This window comes from Vicia villosa, linkage group LG6 (assembly GCF_029867415.1).
Source record: "Vicia villosa cultivar HV-30 ecotype Madison, WI linkage group LG6, Vvil1.0, whole genome shotgun sequence".
Taxonomy (NCBI): Eukaryota; Viridiplantae; Streptophyta; class Magnoliopsida; order Fabales; family Fabaceae; genus Vicia; species Vicia villosa.
The window spans coordinates 147,569,971-147,585,594 of record NC_081185.1 but is presented as its reverse complement, the minus strand read 5'-3'; the positions used below and the strand labels follow the sequence as shown (position 1 = coordinate 147,585,594).

General features: G+C 33.4%; 2 protein-coding genes across 2 annotated transcripts; both read left to right on the top strand.

Moving 5' to 3' along the window:
• The first annotated feature begins 4,869 nt into the window (after window positions 1-4,869).
• LOC131610405 (transcription termination factor MTEF18, mitochondrial-like) lies at window positions 4,870-9,248 on the top strand. The gene has a single exon (XM_058882351.1). It carries the CDS (start codon window positions 5,054-5,056, stop codon window positions 6,755-6,757), a length of 1,704 nt encoding a protein of 567 aa, XP_058738334.1. The 5' UTR covers window positions 4,870-5,053; the 3' UTR covers window positions 6,758-9,248.
• A 2,619-nt stretch (window positions 9,249-11,867) lies between these two features.
• LOC131610404 (uncharacterized) lies at window positions 11,868-13,635 on the top strand. The gene is made up of 2 exons (XM_058882350.1): window positions 11,868-12,119; window positions 12,951-13,635. Exon 2 carries the CDS (start codon window positions 12,991-12,993, stop codon window positions 13,390-13,392), a length of 402 nt encoding a protein of 133 aa, XP_058738333.1. The 5' UTR covers window positions 11,868-12,119; window positions 12,951-12,990; the 3' UTR covers window positions 13,393-13,635.
• The last annotated feature ends 1,989 nt before the right edge of the window (window positions 13,636-15,624 follow it).

Below are 15,624 nucleotides of genomic sequence, written 5' to 3'. Positions count from 1 at the left end.
TCAAGCTCTTACACGTCAATGCATTATGATCAAACTTATCGCATTTGGTGCACTGGTATGCAACCCCCATGTCTTCTCTTCCTTGCACCTTCCCCACCACTTTCTCATATCATTACCTTTTTTGATCTACCAGGTCCTTGTTGTAACTCATCCACTTGGACATTTTCCCCATATCCTGCCCATTGGTAGGTGACACAGAGTATCCATAAAAAAGTGTATATTTTTCTCTTGTATAGAACTCATCAACAAATTCATCAGGTATTTGTTTCCTATAACTTAAACCAACTACAATATGCCTACAAGGTATTCCTACCAACTCCCAAAAGTTACAGCTACACAATCTTTTTGCTATGTCAACAATAAATTCTTTGGTGTTAAAACTATGTGTAACCTGGAATTTCTCATTCATAGACCAAGTTCACAGTCAATGACCACGGTCGAACACTTTATTATCCAACCTCTTCTTACGTATTGGCATAAGTCTATGTTGCTGATAAGTGCTAAAATATCGATATTTTGAGTATATAATTGTGACACTTATCGATTCTATTTTTATAGTTTTTGTAATAAAATTCCAACTTTTGTGTATATGTTCTCATAATTGAGTTTTGATTCATTTTATGTATCGTTTAATAGTTTTTCCCTTGTTTTTATAGGTATTCATGCATATCGGAGCCTTGAGAATAAAGTGTCGAAGACACAACTTCGATTGCGAAGTTTTGGAGCTAAATAAGGAAGTTGTGTATCAGAAGACCCGCTAAGCGACCGTCCAGCATGCTTTCCAGAGGAGAACCAGATTTTTATGTCCGCTTAGCGGAGGTAGCCCCGCTTAGCGAGCTTATGTGTACTGTTATAGATATTTTGGGGAATAAGTGTGGTCCACTTAGCGAAACCAGTTAGTCCGCTTAGCAGCCATAGCAGATTTTGCTTTTATATTCTTTCATTTGACACATTTTAGGGATGGTTTTGGGAAAGTTTTTGTGCCCAACTCCATCACTTTCATTCTTAGAGTAGGATTAGCTTAGAAAACAACACCGGGTCATGCACTTGGAAGATCGGAGGTGGATTTCTCATCAACCGGAACTGACAACTCGCGAGATGTTTGGTTTATCTCTTCTATTCTCTATCTATTTCTTTGTGTTGGGTTTGTTTGTATAGTTACTTGAATCTTATGTATATTTACCGATTATAATGTTATGTTTAACTTGCTTTACACATCTGTGTTGATGTTGTTCTGGATTAGTGATATCATGCTTGCATATGCAAACTCATTGTGGGTGGCTAAGTCTGTGGTCAAGAAAATGCAAACATGTGAAGTCAGAATTAGTGATATCATGCAAGACATTAGGCAAAATTTTGCCTAATGTCTTGCATGATATCACTAATTCAGACTTCACATGCTTGCATTTTCTTGACCACAGACTTAGCCACCCACAATGAGTTTGTCGATCCGTTGTTTGAAACTCTAGCACAAGTGTGGGTATTTACTAGTGTTTTTATAGCAAAAGTGTGCATGTGTCCCACTTCTATCATATAAGAAAATTCATTGTTTTGGAAAAGACATTAATGTCCTTATTGCTTCTAAGCTTGACAAGTGGATGCCTTCTCCATCTAGATTTCAATTGTTTTGTTCTCTACTAATTTATTATTGTTTTGCTTCTAAACTTTTGATCAACTCATAAAGTGACTTTTTGATTTTGGTCTTGGTAACCACATCCCTTTTTCCAACTTTACACTCTTCCTTTCAAATCACTACTTTCTTGGTTATAACTTCTACTTTTTTTTATTTTTTTTATTTTGAAGAATAAAGTTAGATTTCCTCTTTTTACTATAGGTGTATATAAAACGTAGATCTCCTCTTTTCTTTTGATTTTGGAGCATAAAGTTAGATTTCTATATTATCTTGTTTATTGGCTCTAAAATTATATTATATTTATATTAATTAATTAATCTATGTATTAATCATATAATATATTTTTTTGTGATAATGAAAGATATTATAAGTTGTATTAGTCATTAATTTAAAATATTACTTTTCTTACAACAATAAATATTTAAATATTATTTTTTATTCATAATATTTTTTATTAAGTTTTTTTAATTATAATATTTTAGGATAAGAAAGTATTTTATTATGTTTTTTAATGGTGAAATTTGATAATATGATGGATAAGGAAGTATTGAGCGGCGTGTTAGAAAATAGTGGGTTTGTGTGTGAGAGAAGTTTGTTAAATAAACTTTTTTATCACAATGTAAGACAAAACATGTATGATACATTATTTCTAATGTATTAAAAAAACAAAATAATATTTATATACGGACAAAAACACATTATTGTTTAAAATATTTTTGTATACGACAACAACTTTATTATTGATTCAAATATTTTTATAAATAAAGTCAAAACAAAAATAATATTTATAAACGGGGAAAAACATATTGTTTATTAAAATATTTTTATATAGAAAAATATATTATTGTTATAAGCGGTAACAACTTTACTATTGATTCAAATATTGAATAATTTTTCACACTTAAAAACATTTATCTTTGCATATTAACGGAAATCTGAAGTTACTGATTACAATATTGCATATTAACGGGAACCTGAAGTTATTGATTATTTGTATTGTATATTAACGGAAACATGAACTTATTGATCACAATATTGAATATTAACGGAAACCTGAAGTTACTGAATAAAATATGAATATTAACGGGAACATGAAGTTACTAATCAAAATAGTGAATATTAACGGAAACATGAAGTTACTGATCACAATATTGCATATTAATGGGAACCTAAAATTACTGATCACAATATTGCATATTAACGGGAACCTAAAATTACTGATTATTTGTATCGAATATTAAAGGGAACATGAAGTTACTGATCACAATATTGAATTTTAACGGGAACTTGAACTTACTGATTAAAATATTGAATATTAACGGGAACATGAAGTTACTGGTCAAAATAGTAAATATTAACGGGAACATGAAGTTACTGATCACAATATTGCATATTAAGGGGAACATGAAGTTACTGATTATTTGTATTGAATATTAACGGTAACATGAAGTTACCGAACACAATATTGAATATTAATGGGAACCTGAAGTTACTGATTAAAATATTGAATATTAAAGGAAACATGAAGTTACTGATCAAAATAGTGAATATTAACGGTAACATGAAGTTACTGATCACAATATTGAATATTAATGAGAACCTGAAGTTACTGATTAAATATTGAATATTAACGGGAACATGAAGTTACTGATCACACAATATTGAATATTAACGGAAACATGAAGTTACTGATCACACAATATTGAATATTAACGGGAACATGAAGTTACAGATCACAATATTGAATATTAACGGGAACCTGAAGTTACTGATCGCAATATTGAATATTAATAGGAACATGAAGATATTTATCAAAATATGGAATGTTAACGGTAACATGAAATTACTGATCAAAATGTTAATTACTTTTCATATACATTTTTTCTATTAAAAAATATACATCTGAAACAACTGCACGTCCCATACGAGATCCCGTGCGAACACACGGGTTTGTTACTAGTTAGAATATAACACTAAAAACTCACATTTAGCCATGCACTCTACCCTTACCCTATAATTCTCATTTTTAACAAATGTAATTTCTCTTCCATTTAGAAACGACCACTCGCGTATTGCCTCCTTAAAGTTAACAAGAGAATTAAAATTCATACCCATTTAAATTTATAGTGCTTGTTGATGTGCTCTTTCCTATACTTCTCATACTTGAGCCTTTTCTGATCACAAGAATCATCTGGATCTGACGAGTCCAATTCATCACTATAATAAGCGTTTTCACACCTTTCTAATTGGGCCTACTCAAAATTCCATCAACTACCCCCTTCCCTTATTGGAAATTTTACATCAAATCCATCTAAAAGAGCAGTATTTATGTCATCTTCAATATCATCTAAACCTTCAACCACCTCATCTGCTAAGTCTTCCACATCAGTCATCTGATTCACACAATTAGGTTTCCTTACTCCAAGTTCTATATTTTCAACATCATGTTCCACAAAGATATCTCCATCAATACCCGTTGCACAAAAATATGATGCAAAATTGTATGCATCATTATCTTTTCTTATTTGAATAAAACCCTCCTCAATTTCCAAATTTTTTGTACATAACTTATAACTCTATTTCTTATACCCTCACCTATTCACCAACTTATCAACACTCTCCATTGTCTAGTTCTCAATGTGTAATCCAGACACAGTCAAAGCAACCCTCCTCTACAAATTATCTCGTTTTGGTTCAACATTATAAATTTACCCAATGGTGAAAAGTATCGATAAAGTCTTGCATTTCTTGTGTATAAAGTTTCAAATAAAAAATAAAACCTAAAAATAGAAATCAAGGAGGACGAAGAAGATGAAGGTTGCAAATGACTTACCTCAGACATCTTATGTTTCAATGTCGTCGAACTCGTTTTCATTCACCACAAAGGTTGTAGCCGCCGTCGTTTCCTGAACAGAGATTACATGAGTAGCGTCGTTCATCCGTCGCTATCTTCTTCTCCTTCGCAACTAATGTTGAAACTAGAAAAAGTAACCTTAATTTTTACAATGGAGTACTTAATTGTTACAACGGAGTAATTAAAATGAATTAATGTAAAACAACAAGTGGCATGATTGATTGAACAAAATGCCATGTATTATTCTCCTATATTCCATGTAGATTATTAGATTATTAGATTGCAAAATACTAGTGATTATTAAATTATTAGATTGAAAAATAAATATTTAATATTAAATAAAATTTTAATTGAGGCATCTAATTTTTTCAGCATGCGCTAATGTTTGTGATTACAACCCTAAAAAATGTTTCATTAAAAATAAAGAGAGTCTCTTCCCTGAGCTGCTGGATACCGGACGGCGAGTGTGTTTCATTGTCATCACCACCGTGTAACAACACTAAAACGACACCGTATCCATCTTCTTCCCATTCTCCCTAAACCATCTTCCTCTTCCAAACCCCGTCATGCTCGACATAACAAAACTCAGATTAACATTCAAATTTTTCAACCTTAAACCCTCCCTAAACCCTAGATTTCACAGCACAGCAAAAACCTCACTTCAAATTCAATTACACCCAAAACCCAAACTTCCCTCAAAATCCACCATCAAAGAAGCTCAAGCCGCATTACTAGACTATCTTCATTCCACAAGAAGCTTGCAGTTTCTAGACGCGGACAACATGTGCAAAAACTCACCTTTTTTCATTCAAACCCTCGTCGAAAAAACCCTAAAAAACGAGAAGCTTGTAAACCCTAAGCGCTTGATTTCTCGGTATTTACGTTACCATCCCATCAACGAATTCGAACCGTTTTTCGAGAGTTTGGGTTTGAAGCCTTCGGAATATGTACCTCTTCTTCCTCGTGACTTGATTTTCCTCAATGATGATCCTGTTATGATGGAGAATTATCATACTCTTTGTAACTATGGGGTTCCGAGGTCCAAAATGGGGAAGATTTTCAAGCAGGCACCGGAGGTTTTTAGATTTGAAAATGGGGTTTTGGGTTTGAAGATTAAGGCTTATGAGAAGATGGGCGTTTCGTCTTCGGTTTTAGTGAATGCTGTTGCTGTAAGTCCTGGGATTTTGGTTGGTGATGTTAATGTTGATTTTGTGGAGGTTGTGGATATGTTGAAGGATATTGTTGCTGATGGTGGTGATGTTGATAGTGGTTGGATTAAGTGGGATTTTTTGGATGAGGTTTATTGTAATTGGGGCTTGATGCGTGAGCTCTTGTGCTTGCTTTCGGATGCTGGTTTGAGGAAGGAAGAGTTGGCGGAGATTATTCAACGTAGTCCTTGTGTTGTTTTTGAGGAATCGGGAGGTAGGACGCTCTCTATGATTGGGTTTTTGACTAAATTTGGATTGTCTGTGAACCAGATTGCCCCTGTGTTTCTTGAGTTTCCGCAGATTCGGATGGTCAAGTTTTTAGCCAACTTGAGAGTGTGTTTTCAGCTTCTGACTGAGATTGAGATGGAAGCTGCAGAGATTGGAAAGATTTTCCAGTCTCACACGTTATTTATTGGTTCATATACTCTTAAGACGACAAAGAGTTTGCTCGGTTGCTTGAATGTTGGCAAGAAGCGTCTCTGTGCCATAGTGCAGGAGAATCCTCATGAAATGAAGAAATGGATTCTGGGGAGGAGAGTTAAGCCTTTGGTTAGCTTAAGGGAGGAGGAAGAGGAAAGATCGAAGGCGGGGAAGACAGAGTTCTTGCTGCGCTTAGGATATGTGGAAAATTCGAAACAAATGAATACGGCATTTAAGGTGTTCAGAGGTAAGGGAGCTGAACTTCAGGAGAGATTTGATTTTATTGTTAATGCTGGCTTGACACGTGACGAAGTTTGTAGAATGATTAGAGTTTCCCCGCAGATTCTTAATCAGAACACAGATAGAGTCAAGATGAAAATCGAGTATCTTAAAAAGAAAGGATATTCTGTATCAGATTTAGTGAGTTTTCCATCTTATCTTTCATACAAATCTCTAAGAGTTAAACATAGGTTGTCAATGTATAACTGGCTCATAGACAATGGAGCCGTAGAGCCCGGGCTTGCTTTGAGCACCATAATTGCATGCACAGACAGAATATTCTTACAAAGTTATGTAAATCGCCATCCCTCTGGCCTTCAAGTTTGGGAAGATTTGCAGAAAGAAATTCATTCTGAAGATTAATGAATAATCAGATACTAGCATAGCATGATTAATGATTGTTTAATCTTGCGAATATTTTTACCAATTGAACTGCAATTGGTATTCTGAAACAAATCACTTCAAGTTAATTTAACAAGAGGTCCGTGGCTGTGACTTGGGTTGTGATGTCAAAGTTTTTTTGTGTCTTTGTCCCCGCAACGCAACTGCATTTGAGAGCCCGCATTAGATCCACTCTCTGTCCCCACAACGCGACTGCAATTGAGAACCCGCATTAGATCCACTCGACGGCGATTCTCTGCAATAACAAAAATTGCAAAGCCATCGCAATTCAAAACCATCTAGCCACAGCCACCATCATGCTGTTACGAAATCTATGGGGATGACTAAAGAACAGCAGCTTTCATGAGCAAGCATCATAGGTGAGAACAGTAGCTTTCATGAGCAAGCATCATAGATGATTGCCGATTGCGAATGTTTTCGACATGACCTGTAGATGGGGAGACTTGAGAAGAATGTTGACTAGATATGCCATCTTCACTGTATGTAGGTGTTCACTTGCATTACATTGAAAATTACTATCCAAATGGTTGAGATTTGCAATTTCTAGAACTCACAATTGTAGAATACAAACAGTTGAGATTCACACACAGAATCTGGATTCAGCATACATGTACCTGTCTGCAATTTGGCATGGTTTGTATTACGTGCTGCCGAACAGAGATTTATATCATTTGTCACTTGATTTTTTTTTTAACAAATTTAGTGTTTGTATTAGTTGAAGTGGAGATTGTTGTAGGTTCCAAATGTTGCAGAGAACTCGATAATACATTAAACTGATTTAAACCAGGTATATTCGCCGTCGAACTTTAGCACATTTATGTAATTATCTTCTTACTTTACTACTAGTTTTTTCATTCTATTTTATCAATTTGGCATTGAGTTACTAGCTACTGGTTTATGATTCCTCCTCCATAATGTTAGTTAGAATTGTTGCCTTTCTTGTTGGGGGCAAAAGTTAAGCATTCAAATGCAAACTTTATTGTTTTGGAATCATCAAATACAAACTTTAAAGCAACGAATTTAATTGTAACTAACTACCATTCATTCACTTTAAAATTGTAGATGTAGATTAGGTGGGTAGCTTCAATAGCCTATTGAATTCTTAATTTCAAATCTGTAAAACTTTTCTAACAAATATAGTAAAGTCTAATACAGTATGAATTGGCCTTTCATTACATATTTGACTCTACTTGGAACTAGTTAAATTCACATGATTATAACCAGACAATGGCTTTTTGGTGGGTCCAATTGTTAAGCTGTGTTTATCATTTTGGATTTTATGTTAAGTGGAGGTTAAGGAAGTGTTTAATATTTATTAATATGGTTTTGATAATCTTTTATTAGAGATCTCAATTTTTGTTGAAGATTTGGTTTGTTATGAACAAGAGCATGCTTAAAGTTGATGCTGTTGTTGCTGTTGTTGATTCTAATGGGATAGTACAAGATTAAAGTTGATGTAGGTTGTTTCCTTTAAGGAAATTATTGGTTAGGGTATGATTATTTATGATAACTATAATTCAATAACATGGTTGGGGTATATCATTTCTCTGTTGAACAATTTCTAGTGTGATGCTTTAGATTTGCTTTAATTTAAGCTCTTTTAACTTCATGGAAACAAATGACATTTTGAGATAAGTCCAATTTTCAAACATCTTGTTGGCGAATCTAATTTTCAAACTTGAGAATAAAACAAAATGGATGGAAGAAGTTCCAGTCTCGGGATAAGTCTCACAGGTGAGAGGTGGGGATTAGACATGGCAATAAAACCCAGATCCACGGGTACCCACCCGAACCCGCCCGAAGTTGACGGGGAAAACCCGCTTTGACTGAGTTTGGGTTCGGGTTTGGGTTTTCCCCGATTAGAAAACATGGGAATGGGTCGGGTAATGGGGACACTAGTACCCACCCCGAATCCGTCCCAGAACCCGCCCCGTTTATTTCAATATGTACATTATTATTTATATTTTATAATTTATATTATTAAATATGTGGTTAATGTTTTAATAATTTGATTTGTATTTATTATTTTAAATATTTGAAATATATGAATGAATTTTTTTGAGATTGTTTTATTTTGTTATTTATAACGTAATTTGATTTTTGAAAAAGTAAATATTTTTATTAAAAAAATTGATTTTACGAAATAGATGGTGGCGGGGCGGGGATATCCGAACCCAACCCGAACCCGTCAAGGACGGGTTTGAGTTTTTGTTCTCCATCCCCGTTTGGGTTTGGGACGGATAACGGGGATTGATTGGGGATTCGGGTTTGGGTTTGGGGGAGGTAAAAACTGTCTCCGACCCGCCCCGTTGCCATGCCTAGTGGGGATATCATGTGTGGTAATAGTTAAAAGACTTGAAATTATACAATTGCTTTCTATGATTGGTATTTGTTTCTAAATCTATATTTGAAATATAGATATAGAAACCATAACACAATCCGTCAACCATAGGTATTTTTTTTAGGCAGGATAGTAGTGTTAGATTCAATATTTACATCTACAATTTCTTTTTATAACTTTGATACATAACACATTAATAAATTATTATTTTTTTTATAATTTTTCAAAATATTTTGGGTTCCCCGTTATTTTGGTGATTTGCAAACATTCTCCAACCTAAACTATTTCACTAAACTCCTATAACATTATGTCTTTGATCTTCATCTCCCGAAGAGGATCTAAGACTTCATGACCCTTGAGTTTGAAAAGCTCAATTTTGTTAAGGCAACACAACTTCACTCTTAAATCTTCAATATCAACTGTAGCACATCATCAAAAAGGGTTAAATGCCAAACAAAAATTTAATTTCATAAATGATTTAAGTTCAAAAATGGAAAACCAAAAGAGTTTTTATGCATTATATTTTTTTTAAAATTTTGTTCAATTAGATTTCATTAACTTATAATAATATGATATAAAACTAGAAAAAAAATTCTAAGTATAAATGTACTAGTATATTTGCAGAGGACACACTAGGGACGACACGTGAACCATACAAGGCGGGTAGATAACTATTAGTCGTCCATGTATAATCGTACGTGCCTTTGTTACAATGCACTCCCGTTTTCTGATTACTTCACCCCATGTATTAAAATACTCATCCATCTACGCGAATGTGTGAATAACGTGTCACTGCTTAGTAACAACATTAAATGGTCAATCAACAAAGATGTTTCAAAATATTATAGAGAAAATAACTATTCATTCCCCACACTTGTAAAGGAGAAAAAAGCCATTAACATTTTCTTGCATTCTAAGACTCAGACTCTAGAGGTTCTTATAAATACCTCAACCTTAAGGTTAAGGAGGACATTTAATTCACTAATAAAAGCACCAGATATTGAGCTTTTTATCATCCTTGTGTGAGTTTACTCTAACACCACAACAACCCTAAAAATATCTGACTTCCATACACTATAAGGGATAGTCACGAGTTGTACTTTTAGCAAGCTCGTCAACACAAAAGGTGCAAGGCATAACCAACATGAAGTCTCATATGAGGGACTCAACTTAAAGTCTTACTTGAGGGACTCAACGTAAAGTCTTGTATAAGGGACTCAACATAAAGTTTCACCTGAGGGATTCAACATAAAGTCTCGCTTGAGGGACTCAATATAAATCTCATGAGGGATTCAACCTAAAGTATCGCCAGTGGGAGTCAACATGAAGTCTTGCTTGAGGGAGTTAGCAAAAATTTTCATCTGAGAAACTCATTGTAAAGTCTCACTTGAGGGACTCAACGTAAAGTCTCGACTGAGAGACTCAACATTAATCCCTGTCTGAGAGTTTTCATCCAGAGTTTGCAAAAGGGTTTTAAGACTAAATCACTTGGCCATTTATGAGGTCTCGTGTTTATACGGTTATGTATTGGTATATTTGCAATGGACACACTAGGGGCGATGCAAGATCCATTAGAGGTGGACGAACAACCACTAGTGCCCATGTATAATCGTATATGCCCATTTATTACAATGCACACTTGTTTCCTAATTACCTCACCCATGTATTGAAATACTCGCCCATCTATACGAACGTGGGAATGACGCGCCACTACTCAATAATAACAATAAAGAGTCTGTCAAGAAAGACAAACATGTTCCCTAATATTATAGGAGAAATAACTACAATTTTCCATGCTTCTGAAGGAGAAAAGGGTATGTACTGCTCTCTTAAGTTCTAAGACTCACGTCCAAAAGATTCTTATAAATACATCAACCCTAAAGTTAAGGAGAACATTCAATTCACTTATAAAAACACTAATATACAAAGTTCTTAACATGAATTTGCTCTAACACAACAACAACTTTAAAAACCTCTCACGATACACCACAAGAGAATACCGCATATTGTATTATTAGCATGTAAGTACAATAAAGATATGTCAAATATCAAATTAAGTTTAATTGTGCAAACCGTCTCTCCAAAATCAAACTTTACAACTCTAAAAATTATATTTTAACTTGCATACTCTATTCAATATTCAAGCTTTCATTGCATTACAACCTTCGATCAAACTCTATGTTTGTTTTCATATTTATTTTTAAAAATTCATTAGTTACCATCTTTTTAAACACGTGTTGAAGACAAAAGAGAGATTTTATAAGAGAAGGAATTCAAATTATCAATAGACATAACATAAATCGTCAAATAAAAATAAATTAAAGTAAGAGATCAAATTAATAATACAAGGTTAAAATCAAAAAAAAATAGACCTTTAGTAAAATGTCAAGATTTCTATTTTTTATATAAAAATCGAGTATTCTTTGCGTGGAACTGTATAGATTAATCATTCAAGTTGGTAGAACCTTAATAAATTATAATTTTTTCTTTAAAAAATTTAACACTAAGTGAACAGTAGCGAACCCAAAACCTCTAATAAAACGTAATAGATCATTTATCATCTCTTTCAAGGACTATTGAATAAACTTATATTTACATAAATCATTTGCATAATTAGGTTATGAAATTATATTTTCCATCTATAAATATCAAAATCATTTAAAATAAAATAATATAAACCTAATGAAAAACAAGTAGTATGTTGAAGTTTTAGAACAACTATTGAAGCATGTGTGTATATAACAAGAAGAATAATAACTCCAGCTATCTCCCATTTTGTAATCTTCCATCTCACTTCCTTCCTCCCCCTCTAATGCTTCACTCCTCTCTCTAACTCTAACCTACTTCTCCATTTTTCACCACTCTTCTCTAAAACCTTCTAAATCCCTATATCACTTTCTCTCTATCATCATCAGATCAAAATCTCATTTTCTATAATGGGTTCTGTCTCATATACACACAGTTGATTCAAAATACTACAAAGTAAGCTCCTTTTTTATTACCTATCTCTTGTTTGTATCTTCACTTTCAATTTATGAAATCTTCTGACATTGGCTAAGTACTGGATCGAACATGGGTTTTGAAAAATCTTCATAGTATCTGTGTTTGAATGCTTTTTCTTCGGTTATTTGCTATGAAATTGAGTTTGGTTTTTTGTTTGCATTTTGGGTTTTTCTAATCTGTTGGATAGAAATTTAAAAAGGGTTTCGTTTATTTTGTTTAGGATTAGATGATCTATGATAAAGTTTTTTTTTTGTTTGCTATGGTGAATGATTTGAATTTTTTTGTTTTGTGACTGCTATGTGTTTGTGATTTTTACTGTGTGAAAATATGGAGATAAGTTGATCCTTTGATTGGTTATTCAGAGTTTCAGTTGTAGTGAGAATGTAAGATGCAAGTACAGTGTTTGTGTCTGTTGTTTCTGACTATTGACAAAGGAATGGGTTTTCTGAAGGGTGTTTAGTTTAGGGTTTAGGTTTTTTTTTTATGTTGTAGATTTGAAAGATTAAGCATGTGTGGTAGTATCTTGAAGTTCTTGCTTTTGGCCCTAATCAGAATTTGATCCTGAAATAGGAAACAACTGAAGGGAAATTATAGTTGCATATTTGATCTCTGTTAATAGTTGATGCAAATCTTAGTTATTGTATCTGAAAGGTGGTGCGGAAAAGTGGTTGGCTGGTAGAATCTCACAAAATCGATGTGCAGTTTTAACTACCATTTTTAAACCTAATGGTTTATCAAGTTTGACAATTTTCATTGTCATAAGTTTTTGCTGTGTTTGGACTTTCAAGTATAGTTGTTTCGTCTGTGCAGATTTCTACTTAGTACTTTCTTTCAACGAAGTTCTTTGACGATGGGTAGAGGCCGAGGAAAAGGGAAGAAGCAATCTGCTATTGTTGAGGATCTTGTAAGCGACGAAGAGGATAAAGTACCAGCTCACAGAAAAAGAGGGAGACCGATAAAACCAGTCACGGATGAAAACGAAGAAGTCGTTGAAGTAACTGAAAAGATAGAGAACGGCGAGGAGAATGTAAATGGCAATGATTTGAAAACTGGGGTTATCACTGTGAATAAAAAGAAAAGGAAAAGGTCTTCACAGGTTAAAGAAAAGATAGAACCAATGAAAGAGGAGAACGGCGTCCGAGCAAAGTCTAGCCCTACCGATTCAGCGAAGTCTACTGGATTCCGACAAAATGGAAGCAGGCGTAAAAGCAAGCCTCGCCGCGCCGCAGAAGCTGGCGTAGATTGCAAGTGATCAAGGGATTTTTGGTAATAGTTTCATGACCTTGAAATTGCTGGAGTTTGTTTGATTTATATACGGCTTCTTATGGCTGCTGCTGCTTATTATTATTGTAACTTTCATATGCTTATTTTAGTTTTGAGGCTTCATAGTAGGGACTATTGCTGAAAAAAACTATTAAAATTTTGTAGATATTCTTTTATCATGATGAGTTTGATTTCCTCTTGCTTTCACAAATCTCTGAAGGCACATTTGTTTCCTTGATTTTCCCTTGCTTTCTCAGTCCTCAAATTACTTATCTGGCGTAAAATAGAAGTAATAAAGGCATGCTACCTTGGATGCACATGTAAAGAGACAACTTTCTAACACCACTCATTATTGCAATAACTTTGCTACAAAGCAGAGGCCCCATACTCTGCATTCAAAATTTCCAACATCACTCTAGAACTTACAACTTTGCAATGGGTCTTATTCCATTTTGGCCTTTACAATTTAGATGTGGCTTATTCATTTTGTTGCTCTTTCTGTTTCATGTTAGTATTTGTCAATAATTCAACCTATTTCTTTAGGGCCCCCATCTCCTTACACTGAAAAATAATAGAATTGTAGTGTCTCTTACACTATTAAGAGGTTAGTAAAAATGATATTTGCATTGTTTTTTAAGTTAAGACGATTCTAGTAAAAGGAATAGGACAAAATATGAATGCCTATGAGTTATAACCTCACACTCTACTTGAAGTAACATCTCAAAAACACTAAAATTGGTGTAGCATTTGGCAAAGAGAGCCCACAAATTATATAGTTTCAATTTGGAGTAGACCCAATACAAGAGTGTGAGGGCTTGAATTGATATAAGTTGGAAAGTTGTAACATTAAAATTTATAGCTGTATGTATCTCCACATATAACATTCATACCCTACAATTACATATTTACCTTTTTGATGTGTTTTTTTTCTCTCAATTAGACAGCTGTAAAGTGCTATTTGTAGTGAATAAACGTGTAAAATTGTTCACCAATCACCATAAATAGTTAGTTAGTGATTTTATTTTTTGAAATAATGAAGGATGGTTTTGACATGTTATAAAATTGCGGGGGTATAAGTGTCAAGTGTTGGGTATATATCAGAATATTATAATTATGGTGAATATGTCTAAATTTAAGTTTTTCCTGTAATATCTGTGTAATGATTTAGATCAGTCTTATAAGGGTTTGTTTGATGTGTGGGATAAACAATAAAATAAAATATTATATAATATCATCTTAATTAAGAATTTGGTGACACATTATTTTTAAATTTATCATATTTTATCTAGTTAAAATCTACATTTTGAATTTATATTAGATTAAAATTAGAAGGATAAGACAAGAAAGTTAATTAGAAGGATAAGTCGAGAAACATACTTGCCGATTTGAAAAAAAAGACAAGAAAGTGTTTCAAATATCAAACAGGTATACAATGAACGTAACAAATTGAACATCGCGAAAAAAGGGTCAAGGTCGGAAATGCAACAACTTTTGAAACTTTTGGACGATAACCAATATGTTTCAAGTTATAGAGCTTGTGAGGACAATGTTACTGTTCGTGACATATTTTGGATTCATTCCGAAAGTATCAACTTGTTCAACACATTTTCAATCGTCCTTGTAATTGATTCGACGTACAAGATCAGGCTTCCGCTTCTAGAAATTGTTGGTGTGACCTTTACGAACAAGACATTTTCAGTTGGATTCACTTTTTTGGAATGTGAGAAAGAAGATAACGTTACATGGGCACACCAACAATTTCTTCCATAGAGAAATTCTCCTTTTTAAATCTCATAACTATTTTGGATCCATTTGGACTTTTACCTTATATAGAAAAGAACTTGAGAAGTCTTACATTCTCATATTTTGAAGTTTTATTAAAAAATAATTCTTGAGGTTAATGATGATATCAGTTTTCATCACAACAATAATTATGCGGTATGTTATATCTAGATGTTTTACTCAATCTTTCTCATAATCTAGTTATATTCGATTGTTAGGAATTGATATTTTTGAACATACAATTGTTTTTGTTATTTTAGAATAACTCTTAATTTCTGTACCAACTTAAAAACTCTTTTTTGAAGCATGTGTCTTTCATAATGACATTTTAGAATAAAATATAAAATCAAAATACAGTAAATTCAAACTTAAAAACTCTTTTCTGAAGCATGTGTCTTTCGTAATGACATGTGAGGGTGGAAATTTTCAAACCTTCCAT